This window comes from Triplophysa dalaica, chromosome 25, assembly GCF_015846415.1.
Source record: "Triplophysa dalaica isolate WHDGS20190420 chromosome 25, ASM1584641v1, whole genome shotgun sequence".
Taxonomy (NCBI): Eukaryota; Metazoa; Chordata; class Actinopteri; order Cypriniformes; family Nemacheilidae; genus Triplophysa; species Triplophysa dalaica.
The window spans coordinates 5,095,350-5,115,639 of NC_079566.1; the positions used below are offsets into that span (position 1 = coordinate 5,095,350).

At 36.9% G+C, this 20,290-nt stretch overlaps 1 protein-coding gene across 6 annotated transcripts in view; it reads right to left on the reverse strand.

Moving 5' to 3' along the window:
- Nucleotides 1-937: 937 nt before the first annotated feature.
- Nucleotides 938-20,290, reverse strand: part of col16a1 (collagen, type XVI, alpha 1) — a 68,594-nt gene continuing 49,241 nt past the window's right edge. For 5 of the 6 annotated variants that reach the window (XM_056741214.1, XM_056741212.1, XM_056741211.1 and 2 more), the window contains 29 exons: nt 19,863-19,916; nt 17,800-17,835; nt 17,267-17,383; nt 17,073-17,114; nt 16,033-16,110; nt 14,394-14,438; nt 13,725-13,769; nt 11,870-11,923; nt 11,718-11,771; nt 11,021-11,074; nt 10,864-10,908; nt 10,451-10,504; nt 10,095-10,130; nt 8,175-8,237; nt 7,834-7,905; nt 7,641-7,694; nt 7,429-7,473; nt 7,234-7,278; nt 7,050-7,103; nt 6,827-6,880; nt 6,669-6,719; nt 6,483-6,572; nt 6,327-6,362; nt 6,046-6,090; nt 3,607-3,798; nt 3,391-3,454; nt 3,118-3,294; nt 2,940-3,017; nt 938-2,846 (listed from right to left, as the gene is read on the reverse strand). In XM_056741214.1, coding sequence (XP_056597192.1) covers nt 2,650-2,846; nt 2,940-3,017; nt 3,118-3,294; nt 3,391-3,454; nt 3,607-3,798; nt 6,046-6,090; nt 6,327-6,362; nt 6,483-6,572; nt 6,669-6,719; nt 6,827-6,880; nt 7,050-7,103; nt 7,234-7,278; nt 7,429-7,473; nt 7,641-7,694; nt 7,834-7,905; nt 8,175-8,237; nt 10,095-10,130; nt 10,451-10,504; nt 10,864-10,908; nt 11,021-11,074; nt 11,718-11,771; nt 11,870-11,923; nt 13,725-13,769; nt 14,394-14,438; nt 16,033-16,110; nt 17,073-17,114; nt 17,267-17,383; nt 17,800-17,835; nt 19,863-19,916 — 2,031 coding nt within the window. In that variant the 3' untranslated portion in view covers nt 938-2,649. The remainder of the gene's footprint in view (nt 2,847-2,939; nt 3,018-3,117; nt 3,295-3,390; nt 3,455-3,606; nt 3,799-6,045; nt 6,091-6,326; nt 6,363-6,482; nt 6,573-6,668; nt 6,720-6,826; nt 6,881-7,049; nt 7,104-7,233; nt 7,279-7,428; nt 7,474-7,640; nt 7,695-7,833; nt 7,906-8,174; nt 8,238-10,094; nt 10,131-10,450; nt 10,505-10,863; nt 10,909-11,020; nt 11,075-11,717; nt 11,772-11,869; nt 11,924-13,724; nt 13,770-14,393; nt 14,439-16,032; nt 16,111-17,072; nt 17,115-17,266; nt 17,384-17,799; nt 17,836-19,862; nt 19,917-20,290) is intronic. The other variant, XM_056741213.1, reaches the window with a different exon arrangement.

Below are 20,290 nucleotides of genomic sequence, written 5' to 3' on the forward strand. Positions count from 1 at the left end.
CGAGTTAATAAATTTGATCTGCATTCATGATCCAACGTCAAACAGGTTCAACGTTCTGACTATTTGGTACACCTGTATGCCACTTTACCAAGCTGATGTGTATGTTCAAAACAAAAGAGAACTGATTATCTTCATTAAATACTATTTATTGTTCTTTATTGGGTTCCTCTGTAAACTCTCAAGTTTTCTTTTTTTTGCCTGGTTGTGTAGAATTACTCAAATCAACAGGAACGTTTTGTACAACTCAATGTTGTAGAGGAACAAGAGTATAATAAAAACAAATTTTAATGATAACATTGTTAATGGTCTAGAGTTCATTCTAGAGTTATTCATCGAGATTGTACAGCAAATGCAATTCTGTCATCGCTTACTCATCATAGTTTGAAAAATGACAATGATAGTCAAAAGTGCCCCAGAACTGTTTGCTTACCTACATTCTTCAAAATATCTTCTTTTGTGTTGTGACATTTACAAATACTACTGTTGCAGTCAATGGGGTCCAAGAACTGTTTGGCTACAAGCATTCTTCCACAAATCTTTCTCTGTGTTCATCAGAACAAAGAAATTCATACAGATGATGTGGAACAACTTCAGGGTGAGTACATGATGACAGAATTTCGGGGTTAACTGTTCCTTTAAGTCTAGCTTTTAGAAGAACAAAAACCAAAAACATGATGTATTCTGATCACTATGGTTAGCCTCTCTTTTTTTTCTGTACGAGACAAGCAATCTCATTATTGCCTGCAAATGTATGCCCCACCATCTATATTTTCTATTTATGAGGTTTTAAAATTGTACCTCCAACATTTCAAGCCTGGCGAGTTGTCCTTGCAGTAATGCAAATCTATTCGCTATGGATACAAACTATATACATCTTAAGATCATATTGGAACTGACAGGCATGTGAGTAAATGAGTCCACACAACTGTGCTTTCTAATCGTTTATTGCTTCTCTTAAGTTTCTTTAAAAAAGGATTTGCACACAAATGACTTTACTGACACAAACAGCTACGATGAGCTGCATGAAGATGGGAAGAAATAGAAAGCTTGCAATAAAAGGTTGAAAGTCCAATATGACAACGTTAACTTCATGACCTTGAAAACGGCATAACTTAGAAAAATGTATCCTCCCAGTTAGGATGCAGATTCTTTCTATAGTCAGACATACACACTTACACGCAGAGCAAGAATGGACAACTAAGAGAATAAAGTGCAGAGTGTGAAAGCATCCAATTGGCTGATGGAGCAGAGCCAATCAATGAGCAGCATTCCGATACATGCTATTTTACTTTGGAGTAGATGAAAAATGAATGTTTACCGCTTGAAAACGTATTTAGACTAGCAAAGCATTTTTTAGTTTAAATGTAAAAGCACATGATGGTTCACCTGCAAGTGGTACAGTATATCAAACAAGTATATTCAAGTTTAAGAGTCCAGAGTGATGGAGGAGATGTTATCACAGAGCTCATGGAAAGACTGGAATCACTGAAATATTCTTATAAAAATATCTCGGGATAGTTCACACAATTAGCTTTTTAACCCCAAATCGCATATAAAACCCTACTTTTAAAAACAACCACTGGTATAAAGCTTATAAAATTCACAATTTTTTTTTAAAAATATTTGAAGTGATAATAACAAGGGCTGCCATGCTGACGTGAATAGAAAAAATACAAAAAGCCATTAGGTATAAATAGGAATATGTACAACACAAACCCTTGGGAACTAATATTTAGCATTATTATTTAGGTCAACAAATATGGGGATGAAAGAATTATTCAATAGATCGGTTGAGATTTTTTGTAACATTGTCAAATCAGTTAAAAAGCAAAAGATGCAGCTGCCGAAACCTCCAGAAAATATTTGTACAAACCTGTTGCAGCTTAAATACAAACTAATCTCAATTATCAGCATCGTTGCCATACTGTCAATTGCCACAAATAAAAACTATTTGATTTCTATTTCAGTTATAAAAGAAAACTGACTTGCCCCCAACGCCTGCGTTGCATAGTTTCATTGTAAGAGTGCATCTGTCAATGCACATTTTTTCCAAAACGTGAGGTTAAATTTAAAATGATCTAATTATGCTGAACTTAAATTGTATTAAACCCATTGTATCAAAATGTATTTTATATATGAAATATAGACTGTGTCCAATAAAGACTGAAATGGGGTTGAAGCGTTACAAAATATACAGTATGACTTACAATTTAACTGATTCTTGAAAAAATTTGGGCATCAATGTTGATTTTCAAAACCAAAATAGTATATGTAAAAGATAAATGCATCTTCTGTATCTCAGACTCTTCAATCTGCTTCAAAACTAAGCAAGTTTCTAATACATGAGTGGCATTATGGGATTGGTTTCAGCGGTTCAGGTGCTCTGTTTAAAATGATAGTGGTAGAGAACGCATGTCGTTCTTCACTGGTTCAACAGCAGACAGTAACTTACAAACGTCCCATTTATTGATGAACCAGCAGTTTGGCCTGGCATCAGTGGCTTTCTCATGTTTAAAGAAATGCAGATAAATCCTTTGGTTCTCCATAGATATTTCCAAAAGCAGGTACAGGTAGGTAATTGTGAGAATGTCAAACGTTGGGTTTCATCCTCCATATTAAACTTCTCTTAAACCCCTTTCACAAGCTCTTCTAGTACATTGGACCTTTAGAAGAAGGGCCCTTAGGGTTGTACTCCACAGGCATACTCATACAGTCTGACGGCTGACAACGGCCATCCTTGCCCCTGTTTCCAGAGGGTCCTGGAGGTCCGGGAATTCCAGGGATGCCCTGCTGACCAGAGGAACCCGGTGGTCCCATTTTACCGTATCCAGGGGGACCAGGAACACCTGGAAAGAATACAATATGTGATAGTGGAAGAACATGGCCAAGCTGCTAAAAGATAACTTTTAGATGATTTAAAAACAACTTTGGAGTCAAACCTGGAGCTCCAGGTGGGCCAGAATCTCCCATCTCTCCAATACCCTTGTCTCCTTTCTCTCCCTTCACACCAGGGGCACCTGGAGACAAATCATTAAATCATCCGTTTGGAAGACTGAGCACACGAAAAACATAAAGTAGGTCCCCTGCAGGAAACATTAGCACATCGTTTCGTCATACCCGGTGGTCCCAAGGGTCCCTGTCTTCCTTCACGCCCAATCTGTCCAGGGCGGCCGGGTATCCCTGGGGACCCTGACACTCCTGGACTTCCATCCTTTCCTGGGGGTCCTGGGCGTCCAGGGGACGCAACCATCTCCACAGGCATCTGCATTCGTGACATGTAGTAGCCCATGCGCTCTGCAAGATTAAATGGTTTTATTATTTTTTATGTATTAAAATAGGATTCTAAACATCAGTTATAGTGAGTTTTTTAAAGACCCAACGTTAACTCACCATCAAAGATCTTCATGACCTGCTGTCTGATGAAGGCCCTTAAATCATCATAGTTTACAACAGCCTGAAAAAAAGAGAAATGTCAAATAAAAGTAAAAATTAGATCAAGCCGTCTCATAGGCAAACAGCCAACAAAGTTGTAATACTGTTAGTTATAAAAAAAGTTTTGAAAACAAGGTGTTTAGCTGTTCAACCATCATCACTTTAAAGTCTCACATCATTTCCTGGGATTCCTGGTTGTCCAGGTAGCCCAGCTTGTCCAGGTGAACCTTGGCTTCCCCTCTCACCGCGGGGTCCGGCTGGTCCGATGATGCCATCTTGTACTTTGGAGCTAAAGCCTCCTCCTGGTGGGCCGGGACGTCCTCGCTCTCCTGGAGGTCCTCTTTGCCCTGCTCCCCCTGAGTCACCCTATAGAAGGGCAATAGTGTAATGAAAAAAGTGAATGACCATGCAGGTGATCCCAGGACAATTATCACAGGCTGCTCAATGATTCATATAATAGTGTTGTTTAGGTTAATGTTAAACAGTGATTTCCAGTTTTGATATAAAAACAAACGGCTGGGTATACAGTGTGCTTTGCTTCCAAATTTAAAATAAATAATTATTGAATGAATAACTAAACCAAACTGCTGGGTATTTAGACCGTTTCATCAGACACAGGAGTGAGTAACCCCCAGTTAACTTCAGATTTGTGTTGGCTAGTTTCTAATAATATAACGATTTATATTTTATTTTATTTAAATGCACATTTTTATTTTACTCTATAATAATTGTATAGAATAAACAATTTTGTTGTATGTTCATTTTATTGAATAAACTATTTGTTAAATGGGTCCTGTAGTTGGTGGCATTTTAACAAAACGAATGCTACATTGACATCTAGCGGTTAAGCTTTTATCGAAGTCTAAATTCAAAATACTGGAGAGGCAAGTTTGACCAAGTAACGGTTCTTCTCGGTTTCTTTTGATTGTTATCATAAATAATCTACAGCCACTCTATTGTTTGTGAATGTGTACCGGAAATTCAGTTGGGGTCACAAAAGTGCGCATGCGATGTAACGTTTGTTTATGTTGTTAAGATGAAACCATCAATAATTTACGTCCAAATGTAAAATAAATAGTTCAATGAATGAATGAATAGAAGAATAAACAAAAAAACAGCTGGGTGTATACTTAACTTCCAATAAAATAAAAAAATACAAATATATATATATATTAAATTTAATAAATAAACAAACAAGCTGCTGAGTATATACTTTACATCAAATTTTTAAATAAATAAATACATTTATGAAAACAAATGGGTATACAGTGTATGATCTGTCCGATTTTAATTTGAATAAATAGATAATTTAATGAATAAATAAAACAAACGGATCAATAAAATAACTGCTTGGTATATAATTTACTTCCATTTTTTAAAAAAATATGTTTTTTGGGCATATATTTTGCTTCTAATATTGCTTCAAATTCCAAAATTAAAACAAAGAATCATCCAAAATACATCCAAAATGTTTTAAATAAATCATTTAATATAAAAATTAAATAATGAAGGAAAAAACTAACTGCTGGGTATATACTTAACTTCCAATAAAATAAAATAAATATATATATTAAATTTAATAAATAAACATATATTTTTATATGTATATACTTTACATCAAATTTTTAAATAAATAAATAAATTTATGAAAACAAATGGGTATACAGTATATGATCTGTCCGATTTTAATTTGAATAAATAGATAATTTAATGAATAAATAAAACAAACGGATAAATAAAATAACTGCTTGGTATATAATTTACTTCCATTTTTTAAAAAAATATGTTTTTTTTGCATATATTTTGCTTCTAATATTGCTTCAAATTCCAAAATTAAAACAAAGAAACAACCAACCAAACTGCTGGGTATATACTGTACTTTACATCCAAAATGTTTTAAATAAATCATTTAATAAAAATTAAATAATGAAGGAAAAAACTAACTGCTGGGTATATACTTTACGTCTTATTTTAAAGTAAATAATTTAATACAAATAAATAAAAACAGCTAGGTTTAATTTCTAAGCTTAATTTTTTTAAATAAATGTAAAGAAATCGCATTGCATATGTGCAATTTTCAACAACAACAACAAAACGCTGTGTATATACTTTGCTTTTCTTTTTTCAACTTAAAAGAAACTTTTAACTTTAATCTTCAAGTAGCTAGGGAAGTTAGTTTCCCCAATTTTTCTGACAGTGATGGAGACTACTGTATACGTGTCAACATTTAAGGGCCTCTTTTAATAGGTCCAGGGAATAGCTGTGCTCTCATCTTCAAACCCCAAACTTGAAAAGCCTGACACTGCTGTCCTGTCACCATGACAGATAGAGCATCTCTGTATGGCTTTATTGCTGAGCATAATGGCGTCACTTTGTGAGCTGCGAGCAGTGTTCAATTAGGCTGTGGAGGTAAACTGAGGTGAGACACCACACTATTGTGAAAGCGGATGGAGCCAACTATCAAATTCACTGAACATATGGACTTGCCAAAACTAACAGGATGTGTTAAGCAAAGGAGCAGAAAAACACTCTCATGACTGAATAAAATGTATCGAAGTGGGGAAGATGTCAGTGTTTAATGGAGAACATATATTTTATAGGTTGAAAATGTACCTTCGGTCCTTGTGGACCAGACTCTCCAGGCACGCCTGCAGATCCCTGAAAGTTAAAGACAATTAGAGAAGAATCTTAAGAACAAGTAGTACAAGCTCTGCAGCAGTTTTACGGTCAAATGAATGTTTTTATAATGCATCCTGTAAATACATTAACAAAAACTGCAATACCCTGATAAAGCCAAAACTGGAGTTGTCATTATGCTTTTATTTACTAAAACTGATTTAGTTTTGTGAAAAATCTGTATAAAGAAGCATGCTGAACCAACGTAAGATCCTTACATCTTTACCCGCTGCCCCATCGCTTCCTGGTTCACCCTAAAGGAGAACAAATTGTGAGTAAACACTTTAAACTGCAGTTTTATATACAGCATATATTATATATTAATAAAGTTTACCAATAAATGTAGATAATTGATGACTGTGTACTGTACTGACCATCAGTCCTGGATGACCTGGCAGCCCTGGGGAACCTGGTAGTCCAGCCTGTCCTCTATCTCCTGTCTCACCCTTGTCTCCCTTAATGCCCTTGTAATACAAAAAGAGGTAGAAAAAGACATTTAACAACAAACTATTCAAGTTAAATCGATTTCCACATGTTGTTGTCCTCAAAGTTTTTCTCACCGCGCCGGGAGGCCCAACTTGTCCTGGTGGCCCTGGAGGACCTGCAGCACCCTATAAATAAATGAAAAGGAGTAAGCAATCACATTTTCAAATGATTATTACTGCATGTATAAACTAAAGTGAAATAGAGATCGAAACAAATGTTCCTAAAAACATACCATATGTCCTGGAGATCCAGGTGGTCCTTGTGGACCCGGATTGCCAGAATCACCCTGAAATATAAACAGAATGATTTGCAAAAAGTATGCTTCTGGTCCAAGGGAGAAGAAATGTATTTACTTTTTTATGATCTGAAATCTATAAAGCAACTGTAGGGAAATCTTTATCACATTTAAGCATACAGAAGTATTGCTGTATATTATCTACAAGCGGACAGCTTACCTCTTGACCAGGCCTTCCTATTGCTCCAGCGGGTCCCTGAGGTCCCATGTCTCCCTATAAAATACAGAGAGACAAAAGACATAACACAATGCCCAAATAATGTAAGGAAACGTGTGTATTTGCAAAAATGATAACTCTTTTTAAACAGATAGTCCCGTCCCAAACCGTATGAAAATGTTTGTACTTTTATTCCTGGGAGACCTGTGTGTCCTTTCATCCCCTTGAAACCCTGGAATGAAAAACACTTATAAGCTTAGTCCAATTAAAAAAAAACTGTCTTTGTTTTTTGTTTCTGCATTTGTTCCAGATGTTGTTGAGTCGAGATGAAAAGGTGAACTTTAAATAGTGAAAAATGAAGAAAATATGGGACGTTTAATACCGGTATTCCTCTGAGCCCAGCTGGGCCGGCTTGCCCTGGTTCACCCTGTATGTATTTGAAAGAGATGGATAGACAGGTCTGTGACGTAAACCATAACCATATATTTCATGTATAGCTATAACATATTTTTTTAATACTACAACAATATCATCATTCAAGATTCAGTACGTATTATTAACTATATGTGTTCTAGTTCATTCATCTTTACTGACCCTTAAACCTGGTTTTCCATCTTTACCATCAAGTCCCTCCATTCCATGTGGTCCCTTTAGGTGCAAAGGATGCAAAAAAAAAACTATTATTTACCGAAGCAATTTTATTTTAAACTTTACTTTACTGTTAAATAAGAATTTGAATGGCTATGAACTGATTCTATAGTGTCCTCGATATATGTCTTGCACTCACAGGCATGCCTGGGGACCCAAGTGATCCCGGGGGACCTGGAGGTCCCTGTGGGCCTTGAAGTCCAGCACTTCCCTATGGGAGCAGAAGCATTAGATTAGTGCTTGACAGAGAAGCATCTACTATACATTCCACGCGTTCCGTTTGCGTCCAAAGCACATTATGTCAGAAAGCATCTCTGTGAAAGTGGCCGTGAGAGATAATGCAGATTAATGTATATACTAAGTCATCCATCACGTGCCTCTGCTCATGCGGTATAGGAATTTATTTCCAGCATGAGAGATGAATGTCACTTATGTGGTGTAATGTTAATTCATCACTTTATGTTCAGCACTGTCACTTACCTTCTCCGCCTGTGGTCCTGGAGGACCCGAAGGTCCTGCTTTTCCTGGAAACCCTGGAGGACCCTGGAGACGTGACGGTAATGGTAAGAGACATCTGGTTTGTTCCAGTAAATAACAATTAGTCGATTCAAAAACCCTTATTTTAGATTTTGGGTTTAGGTTTATATAATCTTTAAATCAGACAGAGATTAACTGGTTTGGATTCCTACACGAAATGGGGACACTGTGCATGAGACAACGCTATTTAATCCTCCCCCTGGACAACTAATTACTACATGAATAACAAATCCGGAGAAAGGGCACATTACTGATTGGAGATGAAAAAAATAAATTAAAAAAATTATAATAGTTATAATACTGGCATCTTATTCTAGTGTTGTTGAATATGTTGTTCAGAAATGTATTGGTAACACTTTCAATTATTTTGTATTTGTTAACATTAGAAAATGCATTAACTAACATAAACTAATCATGAGCAATACAGTTTTGCAGCAGTCGTTGATTCTTATGTAAGTTAATCTTAGTAATAACAGTTATTCATGTTAGTTCATGCATTATTAAATGTTAAGTGAAAAGTGAAAGTGACCAATTTGTCAGTTACGGTGACCCATACCCGAAATGTGACCTCTGCATTTAACCCATCCAGTGATTAGTGAGCACACACACAGCAAGTGGTGAACACACGTACACCCGGAGCAGTGGGCAGCTATCACTGCAGCGCCCGGGGAGCATGTAGGGGTTAGGTGCCTTGCTCAAGGGCACCGCAATCATTACCCGCCGGCCCTGAGGATCGAACCGGCAACCTTCTGGTCACGAGTCCGACTCTCTAACCATTAGGCCACGATTGCCCCATGGCCACGATTGCCCCATAGCTATAAGGTTTGATTTGAAAATGCATGGGCGTTGGACCCATTGTGTGGGTGGGACAGGACCTACCCACTTTTAAAGGCATAGTCCCCAAGGACGAAAATTCGTTCATCATTTACTCACTTTCAAACCTGTAAAATTCTATTTGTTCTGCTATACACATAAAGGACGATGTTTGGAAAAATGTCAGTAGCCAAACAGATCTCACCCCCCCATTGACTCCCATAGTATGTATTTTCCCTACATGGCAGTAAATGGGGGATGATATCTGTTTGGTTACTGACATTCTTCCAAATATCTCCCTTTGTGTTTAGCAAAACAAATAAACTTGTACAGGTTTCGAACAACCTCAGGGTGAGTAAATGGTGACAGAATTTACATTTTGGGTGAAGTGTCCCTTTAAGACTAATGGTATTGTACCCTCTCCCTTTTACCGTCTCTAATTTAGCTTAAATTAGAGACGGAGAGGGTCCAATACCATAAGTCTTAAAGGGACTCTGTATACTGTATACGATGGTAGGCTTTGTGAGACCAGTTTTTTGGCACTTACGCTTTTTGCTGTCCTTATGTTGTTCCAATTGCTTCCATTGTTTACCTCATTTGTAAGTCGCTTTGGATAAATGCGTCTGTTTAATGATTAAATGTTACTGTAAATATGACGTTCACTTTTCAGTGCGCTGTCAGTCAAATCCACTTTTAAAACTATATTTTTTCCAGTGCTGCGTGGTTCACTTGGGCAGCAGAGTACTGTTATATTTTAGAAGTAAATTTCTCTCTTTCTCCAATAAACACACTACAAACATATTTTTGCAGTCGCCATCATATCACGTTGGGGTCGCTGGTAGTATTCGTCAGTATTTTGTTTGTTTTATACTGTATTCAGTGACTGGTGCAAAGATGTCTCATAAAGGCAATGATAAGGGGTACCGTCATATTAATATTGTCACTATAAAATCTTATAGGATTCCCAAAATAGACATCCACCCTCTTTCACTCTTTCAGGTACATCACTTCATACCCATCGCTGATGACTAATGGTTACTAAACTCCCACCTGTTGTCCTGGGAAGCCTTGAGCTCCTTGGAATCCCTGCATAAAAGAGGAAAAAACTGTTTTAACGTGCACATCACAGCAAAGCAATGAAGCCCATCCACCTGGGAGTTTCCTTGAGTGGATGCACAAAGTTATAAATATTTATCTTCCAGGAATCACAGGTGATACGTTTAGAACATTTCTCAGATCTTGGGCTTGTGCTTTTGTGAAAGCAAGCAGATCAACTTGCTCTACATATCGCAATATCAAAGAACAAGGGTATCATGAGAACGTGGTATCAAGAGATATGACAGATATGGAAACGACTTTTTAGGAGAAGTGTTTTGTTTAGCAATACGAGCGACGTGCTTTCATACCTGATCTCCCTTTGGTCCCAGGGGTCCCGCTGTTCCAGCTTCCCCTTTAGGACCCTGACAGTCAACCAAACAGATGTCATTAAACATCATCAATTCTCATCGTTTTTAAGAACTACAGTATGTTGAATCTTTGAACAAGGCATGAATCCATGTTCTCCAAGATTATTCTACACACCGTTTGAAGCTTGTTTGTATGATCTTAGAGTTATTACTTACAAAGGCAATGGAAAAACAATTTCTACAACCAAGATATATACCGCACAAGATTGCCAGTCACCCAAGACAAACATTAGAGGTTGTCTTGGGACAGACAAGGATAAAGACAAGTTTGTAGTGGGTATATCTCAATTTTAGGCAAGAGTCGATATATGTGAAACTGAAATAATAGCTGTATTAAAACTGGGTTTACTCACTGCCGGTCCGTTTGGTCCTTGATAACCTGGAGTTCCTGGCGAGCCCTATATAAAACCATAATAGCTTAATATTTCAAATATTTACAAGTCAAGAGTTTATGTGTGAATATTGATAAATGTAGCAATTACAGCCACTGTTCAAACAGAATGTCCTCACCGATTCTCCCTTCTGTCCTGCATGGCCTGGACTACCACGCTCTCCTTTCAGTCCCTAAAGAAACAGCCAAACATCTAAACCATCCAATCTAACATTTAGCAGTCCCACACACTTATCAACACAACACTGTATGACATAAAAATGTCCACATTTGCATGTATAACAAGTGTGGCTTAAATGTCCAAATACGTTTGACCACTGTTTATAATTTTATCTGCTGTATATGGACATTTAGGCATATACAGCTGTGAAAAACATTAGGAGACCATTCCAAATTTTCATTAAATCAGCATTTCTAGATGTATTGTGGCCATTCCAGTCCAGTGTATGTATGTAAGTCATCCAACAGCAATTTGAAAGACTTACAGCGTGACATGACACATGAAAACTGTGATAAAAAGATTATCACATAAAAATACAAATATAACTATTGTATTGCTTATATTGCAGTATTTGAAGTCTGAAAAACAGACTATCTTTCTCCAGATTTCATTTTATGCAAATAAATGCACATGGAAACAATACTTTTATTTGAAATTTGGTTGAAATATTGTTTGTAGTTCACAGAATTGTACAAAAAACGATTATTTTACCTTAAGAGAAACCTATAAATAGTAAATCTTAAATTCAGAAAAAGTGATTGAAAAATGGTCTCTTAATTTTGTCAGTTACTGAATTTAAGACAAATGGCACTTACAGGAAGTCCAGGTTGTCCCATAGTCCCGGAGTAGCCAGGGTTTCCCGGTGGACCCTTGTGAAAAGCAAAAAACATCTTTATAAACAAGGGAACTCAACATTACATGTCGAGTTTTTGTGGATATTCCTGAGTTACATAGCAGTTCGACTCACCTGTTCACCTTTCTGTCCTGAAAGCCCATCTGTCCCTCTCTGACCTTGCTGACCCTATGGGTAAAAAAAGTAAACTGCATTATAAAAAGACAAAATATTGCACATATTAACATTTTAGGTGTAAGCATCAGTAAAACTGATGATGTAATAAAAACCTCAAAGACAATTCGAAAGACACTTTACTGTCTCCTCATAACCTGAAAAATGCATGTGTCTTCTCATTTTTCAGTTCAGATCATATTTCTGTGATTCTAATACTAATTTATAACAGTGTAAACAGCTGCCACCGGCTTTGCATTTAAGTGACTGTAGAAAATAAGGGGGATAAATTATCTCCCCCATTTGTATTCCAGAGACCAGACAAATGATCCAGGTCTATTGCCTTTATTATTTTTATTTTTATTGTTGCGGGACGGATCTGCTTATTAGCTATTGGATGCATAATGAGAAAGGTGCACCTGAGGTGAATCTCGGATTGCATAATCTATCAGCAAATTCGCCCTTGCATCACTAAACCTTTTTAACTACATATAGCTAAATGGGCTGTGAGGGAAAACAATGTGCAGCTTGGAAGGGCCTGTACAATTTGTGAGGACATTGGGCAAGGTCAAAAGCAAGTGGATTGCAATGCCATAAAGCATTTTCCTTGGGAAAAATGAAAAAATATAAATCACGATGAAGTAATGCAGGGGTCTTTAACCTTTTTAGGCCAAGGACCCTCTGGGTTGTGGAGAGAAAGCGAAGGGTTTCATTTTACTAAACATGCATATATTATATTTACAAAGCTTTTACACAGTTAACCATGCTTGCATCGCAAAGCCATTAAAATAATCATTACTGAAGTAATGAGTCATACATCCATAATTGTCCTTTATGTTTTTAATGTGATAAGGACTTTAGCTTCTTAAATTACTCGAAGAGTGTCATAATTTGTTGAAAGAAAAGTTCAAATCAGATTTTTGTAAATGTGTTCGTCATATACTCAATTTCAATAAGTAATGTTTTATCCAGCTTTTCAAATCTCCTCCTTTAAAGGGATAGTTCACCCAAAATTGACAATTCTTAGTCTCATTTCAAAACCTGTATGACTTTCCTTCTTCTGCAGAACACAAGAGAAGATATTTTAAAGAATGTAATCGAAAAACTGCCATTGTTCGGTTATCAACATTCTTCAAAATATCTTCTTTTGTGTTCTGCAGAAGAAATAAAGTCATACAGGTTTAAAATGACAAGAGGGTGAATAATGATGACAATTTTTATTTTTGGGTGAGCTATCCCTTTAAATACTAATTTAGCAAGAACAAGCCTGCATTGGTTGGCTTTTTAGGCAATAGCCACCTATTATTCTGAATCTTGCTGACTGCACAGTCGGCTCAACAGTTATTTATCATTCTATTACAAGATCAATTCCACAGAAAATGTCCACTTGGAAAACATCAGCCCACTGTAAATCATTATTTTCTCTGCTAACAGGTAAAAGAAAAAACGTGAAAGAAAAAAAAACATCGCTGATTTTGTTGTTTCAAAGCGATTCGATTGAAGCAAATTAAAGAGTCAGATAAAGCTCACAAAGCATAAACCTGCACAGCATTAAAATAAAATCCATTCTGGCTCTATCTCAATTCGTGCCGTTCACGGCGGTGGAAAATAACCTGTCAGCCTGGCATACGAAATGGCCTCTCTGATGTCGCTGTGGAGAGGTAATTGAACAAGCGCCATTACAGTATAGTTTTATTTCTCTGACACTGCATTCGTTACAGAGCGTGAGAGAAAATGGGGTGATGACCTGGGGTAATTAAACATCTTCCTTGTGTGTTTGTTTGAGAGGATCATGAGTCGGTGCGTTGGGACTTACAGTCAAGCCAGAAGGTCCTGGAGGCCCGGGGAACCCAATATTGCCCTATGGAGAAGAGGTGATAAGATGACAAAAATTTTATAGATTCAAATGCATATGCCTTTATAATGGATATTTTTTATTACAGCAAATAAGGTTGGATAAAACTCTATAAACTATAAGAAAGAATTTTTATTTCTTTAAAGAAGAATGGAAGTTTATCTGTTAAAGCGGTAGCTAATCTTCTAAACTAGGATTGGTCAGTAAGGTTTTTAGGTGGGGCATTTTTCCGGCAGTCTTAAAGATGACGTTCTTCAGTTCTGAGCCACACCTGTAGGGGGCTCTCTAACTTCACAGCAAAGAGTAATGAGCTGTTTTTCCCCTTCTCGATCTTTCCTAATTAAAAACACTGAACCTAAAACAAAACAGATCACACAAACAAACACCGTATTCTGGGACTAAATGCTAATGACTAAATCAAGTCATGCAGAACAGTCCACCATATGCTGCACTTCGAAAACATGGGCTCAGCGTTGCTTTGTATCTATATGATGTCGACTGTGCTTTGAAAGCCATCTGAGGTCCCTCAGATAAAGACACAGTTTCTAAGAGAGGGCAAAAGTGGGAATCCTGCCAGTAATTGCCTCTTAGGAGAAAATCTGGAACATCACAGCCAAAGCACAAACTTACTGGGTTTCCATGAAGACCAGGAGGACCTCGCTCACCTCTGGGGCCCTACAGGAAAATAGACAAAAATAGGGTTTTACTAAACAAAACACATGAACCGTGGTATGTAAATGTATAGATTTTTTTTGCATCCGTTTACATTGTGAGAGTGGCAGATACATTTGCATTCTGACTTGCATCTCATTTGCAAAAGCTGAATTTGTGTTTGTGAAGGTACGAAACAAAAGGCCCATGCAATCATAATTACAAAAAACAGTTTAATCAAAGGAGTAATTTGGTACTCCTCGGGGGTCCTGTGGGATGAATTGTTTCCTCGTAGGCACTTTGTCTTACTTATTTCTATGTATTAGAAGAAATATAATACATGAACTAGCTTTCCGGAAAATGCTCAGCAAAATACAAGATCTATCGAGAGACATGAAGGTTGAATCAGATAAAACAATAGATCTGTCATATATCCGCCATGATATCATGCACAAGAATAGGTTTGCTCTTTTACGACACCTAGTGAGCTGTCTACCTAGACAGCATTGGGATACTGAATAAAAGCATTGGGATACTGATACAAATGTTGTTTCAAATGGCAGAATTGGAACGGTATGTGTTTTCTCACATGTAATCTTTGCAGTCAATTCAATCCCAGAATGCACTGCAGCAAGCTTTGTGGAAAAATGAATGCAAGATGGTGGCAACTGATTAAATGTTAAACCCAATATATATATATATATATATATATATATATATATACTTTATATATATATATAAATATATTACAGGGGACGAATTCATGAAACTGTTCCTAAGATAAATTATATACATTATAAAATAAAAATAACAATATTAATATTATTGAAAAATCTGTAAGATAAATGACTTTGCTTTGTCAATGATTGCCTGCTCGTTTGGTAACTGTTTATATATTCATCTATATTATAAACTTTATTTGTGTAACAAGCGCCTCACATTCTTATGTGTATATTAGCATGTGTTAGACGGTATTTACATGTTAGCGATGTAAGCATTACATAATAAAAAAAATTTAAATAAGTTTTGTGTATAATAATAATATTTGTGCCCCCGCTTTGTCCCAGAATAAATGTAAAAAGCACAACGTTTTTAATGAAGAAAGCTAAAATAAGGGAACTAGAGCTTATCATTATTATATATATTCCCTCAATGGCAAATAAACATAAAAAAATACGATTCTGGCTTAGTACAATATACTTGTGAAATAAACCAAATACGTGTATTAAACATCTCACCTTTTGAGATTTAAGACAACCGTGAGTCTTTCTTCATTTTAAGATGATATTTACATCAGCTTTTGTTTCGAGACAAGAAGGATTTTCAGGAATACATAACAGTCCCAAATTTTTTCTTAAATTAGAATTAAAGAAAAATATGACAATTGAGAAGAATGTTCTTCTTAAGAATGTTTTGTGAATTCCGCCCTCGGCGTGGTGTGTAGAATTGCTGCCTAGGTAAAATATTTGAAATCGGTCACTTATGAAGTTCCATGCTATCAGATATAATACTGCCTTATATGGGCAGAAGACAAGGTAGCAGTCACTATTGCTTCTTTATTAACTATACAAAATAAAAAGATAATAAAGATTTCTCTTCAGTGAAAGATCTCTCTTACCGGCTCCCCTTTGATCCCTGCTGTTCCTGGGATACCGGGCATCCCTGGTGCGCCAATGCACTGACCACTGTTAGTCGTCTAAACAGAATGAGAAAGTGTTGTAATAAATCACGCAAATCTTGCACAATTTGAAAAGATGTGAAAATAACGACTCTTATATGTGGGTGAAGTTTTGTTTTCTTTGACTCAAAGGTTGCTCTTTAATATCACAGAAGAGTTAATAGAGATCTTTGTTATGTTTTGTATACTTTTAAAAACAAAAAAATTACTTTAATAGCACTGAGATTCAAAATGAATGTGGATAGCATAGCTCAGATCACTGATTCTTTGAACTGCTGTACAGTGTATTCAAATCTCTGACTATTGAGGGCACATACTGAATTTCTGCAAATCTAAGTGCAAGGTGAGATATCTTCTGTAACAGAGGCATGTGTGAGATTACTGGTGTCTGTTACTTGGATTAAAAAGTCTGAGGTGCAGGAAACTTCAGTTAAAGGGATAGTTCATCCAAAAAATGAAAATTGTCAACTGTCATCATTTAATCACGCCCATGTAATTTCATACCTGTTTAAACTACTTTGTTCTGATGACCACAAAGAAAGATATATGGAAGAATGTTGGGCAGTTTCAGTTCTGGGACATCATTGACTACCATAGTAGGATGAATTAAATGGTAGTCAAAGGTGCCCGAGAACTCTTTGTTTTCCTAAATTCTTCAAAATATTTCATTACGTGTACAACAGAACAAATAAAAACATTATTTTGTTTCCTACTATGGTTGTGGATGATGTCCAAGAGCTGAAAATTGCTAACATTTTTCCAAATATCTTCCTCTGTGTTCACTGAAACACAGAAATGTGTAAAGGTTTAAAACAACCTGAGGTTGAGTAAATGACTGAATTTTCATTTTTGGATGAACTATCCCTTTAAAGTCGCTGCTCTCCACTGAATCCCACCACTGTCTAGGAGAATCTCATTTGTGATATAATTTTCCTATGGGGTGTACAATAAGCACAGCACGGATCGCTCCGTAAACTTACAGGTCCACGTGCTGCTTCCTCTCTCTGCAGCTGCTCTAGACACTGTAAAAGTCACCATAGAGTTTTACAAATTCTACCAGCTCTGTATGTTTAAATAGACTCTGTATCTTTAAAACAATATCCCAATCATATGTACAAACAGTGACAGACACTTTGTCTATTTAAAAACCAAATACATCAGCCATGCATCTCACCCGCTCGCATCCTTCTAAAGGCTCAACATTATGCTTGCCCTGATCTCCCTTCTCGCCTTTAGCTCCAGACATGCCAGGCACACCCGGTAGACCCTTCGTGCAATCTCCACACCCCTCCTACAGTGATACATACACATGTCAGAATCCCACATGTGTAAACACACTGCATGAAGCACATTAACAATCAAAACATCTGCATGCAAAACTCTTCTACAGCAAAGAGCATACAGTACGTTTTACTACAACTACCATAGTTTAACTATGGTATTACTTGTAAAACCATATAGTAACCACAAAATGAACTATAGTTTTACTACAGTAACTGTTGATGTTTGTTTGCTACCGTATTAGTACAGTAGTTCATTATAATCTTTAAATCTCCTGTTATTTACACTGAAAACAATGTGGATCTATACACACATCAAAGAAACAGATGTTTCTTTGCAATTGCATACTAATAAACCAACACAGAGAGTGAAACCAAATATCTTTAGTAGATATACATAAGCGTGTAGAGTAGAATGTGGGCTTACCGGGGAGGCCGCATCTTGAGGTAGACCAATCATAGGCTGTGAGATGAAGGAGATAGAAACATAAGTCAGATATGATGACCATGATTATACAATAACTGCTTTAGCAATTATTAACAGAAGTTTAGGAAAAAAGTAACTATAGACGGTTTCAAAGCAACAACATAAACGTTACTGCTCATGCACGCTTTTTTGGTGCAAACTAACTTTCCGTGCACATCTGCAAAGAGCCTTGAGGATTATTACTGATAACAAGCAAGAGAAATAAAAAGTAAATTACATTAGCTAGCAATTTAAAAGTAAGTCTGGCCAGTATTATTTTGGGTTACCAGTAGAAGACCGTTACTTGGCTAAACTTCAATGCAATAAAGTAACGCGACCCATTCAACGAATCGTTTATTTAATAAAATAATATACAATGAAATATTAAAATAAATTAATATAAATAAATAAAAATATACTATAAATAGTTGTATTATTAGCACGTGCATCCGATGAAACCGTCTATAGTGACAAGGCAATAAAATGCCATTGACTATTTTTGTAAGCATTGCTTACGAATGTACAAAAAAAGCCACCATTGTATTACATCATTTATAATAAAATCCCATTATTTTAACAGTGGAACTATTTTCCACGAAATTATTCCAAAAACTCAGCACTCGGGGAATACATTAACGTAACAAATGATTTCTGCGTACACTGTTTGTTATCATGCCATTTATTAAGTTGTCAGTACAAAACAATTTACCGACTAATTGCATCTATAATCTTGCAAATGAACATTTCATAATTATAGTTACAATATACCGCAGGTTGCTATTTGTCATTCACAGCTTGGACAAGAGGTTAAGTTGCTTTCACGCTCTATTTTCAAAAGCAACAGTTTCAGAGCACAAATGACTTTCAGAGGAAAAAACACACACATGTTGGACTATTAAAACGTCCAATAGCTCCACCACATCACGCCTCACAATGATATGGATTGTGAAGTATGTAACGAAACCACTTTACCTCCAATCCAATATTTCATTTACACTTGGCCCACATTTGGCCCATCTCTGGTACGGAGGACCATATTTCCCTAACCAGAGTTGAATCTGAGAGAGCTGGCTGAAGATGAGAGTGGTCCTCAGATACTCTTAAAGGTCGTGTGAGGGTTGGCTGGGCAGAGATTGATGTACTTCATCAACATCATCTCCTCTGGAAAACGTTGGGCTCTCCAAAGCTCGGTAAAGAGCTGCCATTGCCAAGTGGTTTCATTATGGGACCTCTCGTAGGGAGAGAACTACACTCTGCCATCCACTAGTGTTGTAATAGAAGTACAGTTTTAATCTGAAGTATACTCTCTTTTTTTAACATGTGAACCAATTTTAGTTTTTAAAATAAATATTTCAACTTCGGTTGACTTTATTTACCTATTTAGTGTTTGACGTTTAGGAAAGAATTAAATATTAATGCATATACATTCGCGAGGTCTGTTTTCTAGGAGCATGGCCAGCAAGAGTTAAACGGCTGACATGGTTCAGATGCGGATTATCTGATTGTTCTCTTGAAGAATTTGGTGGTCGGGATCTGTTGACAGAAGTGGAGCAGTGCTGCGCCGGACTGAAGTCCAGCCAAATTTCCGCTGGAAGCCCGCGACTCTGGCCAGCTGAGAAAGTATGCGTGCAGAGAGGTAGAGCTCCTAATGCAGAAATCCTGAATCTCTGTGCCGCAAATCACTCACGGTAATGGCTAGACTCACTGTAATTCAATACAATGGCACTGTTTACCATTACACAAAGCTTTGGAGACTGTGAGTTAACATTGAAAGGGTAATGGGACCGTTGGATTCCCATAATGGAGAAAATGCAACAGAAGTGACTCACAAATGCTTACTGGCCACTTTCTGTATTCTTTTAGTTCATTGCTATTGTGCTCAAGAATCAGAGCTCTGTGTCTCTGCCAAACAGTTGAAAGAGAATCCAGCCTGCTCCCCTTCTGAAACAGAAGTCGACCAACCAGGCTCTTCTGTTTAGATATTAAAGCTATTGCACTCCACTACCTCCTGTCTGTTTACTCACTGCTTGGGAGGGTGGACCCGGTTGCCCTGGTAGGCCATCGTTGCCAGGGATACCCTGTAAGAAGGAACTGAGGTTGAATTGGTTTAGCCTGTGGCCACAATCTGGACACCTTCTTCTCCAGCGGGGCAAAGGGAAAGTAGCCAAAGCCCTGGACCCTCTCCTGGTTTGTGTTCCAGCTCGGAGTAGACATTTACATTTTGCTTGCCTTTCTCTGCCTATTTATTTTTATTCAGTTGGTCTGAGGCTTGGGAAATCAACACAATACCAGGTTAAAGACCACTCAGTGCTCACGGTGAGATTCTAGAGCAAAAGGTTTTGCTTTACTCACTAACATTGTGTGTGATTTCTGCGGCACTACGGTCACCAATTGGTAGAACAGACATGTTTTATACTTCTAGAATTCCTGAACACTCGACTGGTCTGTCATG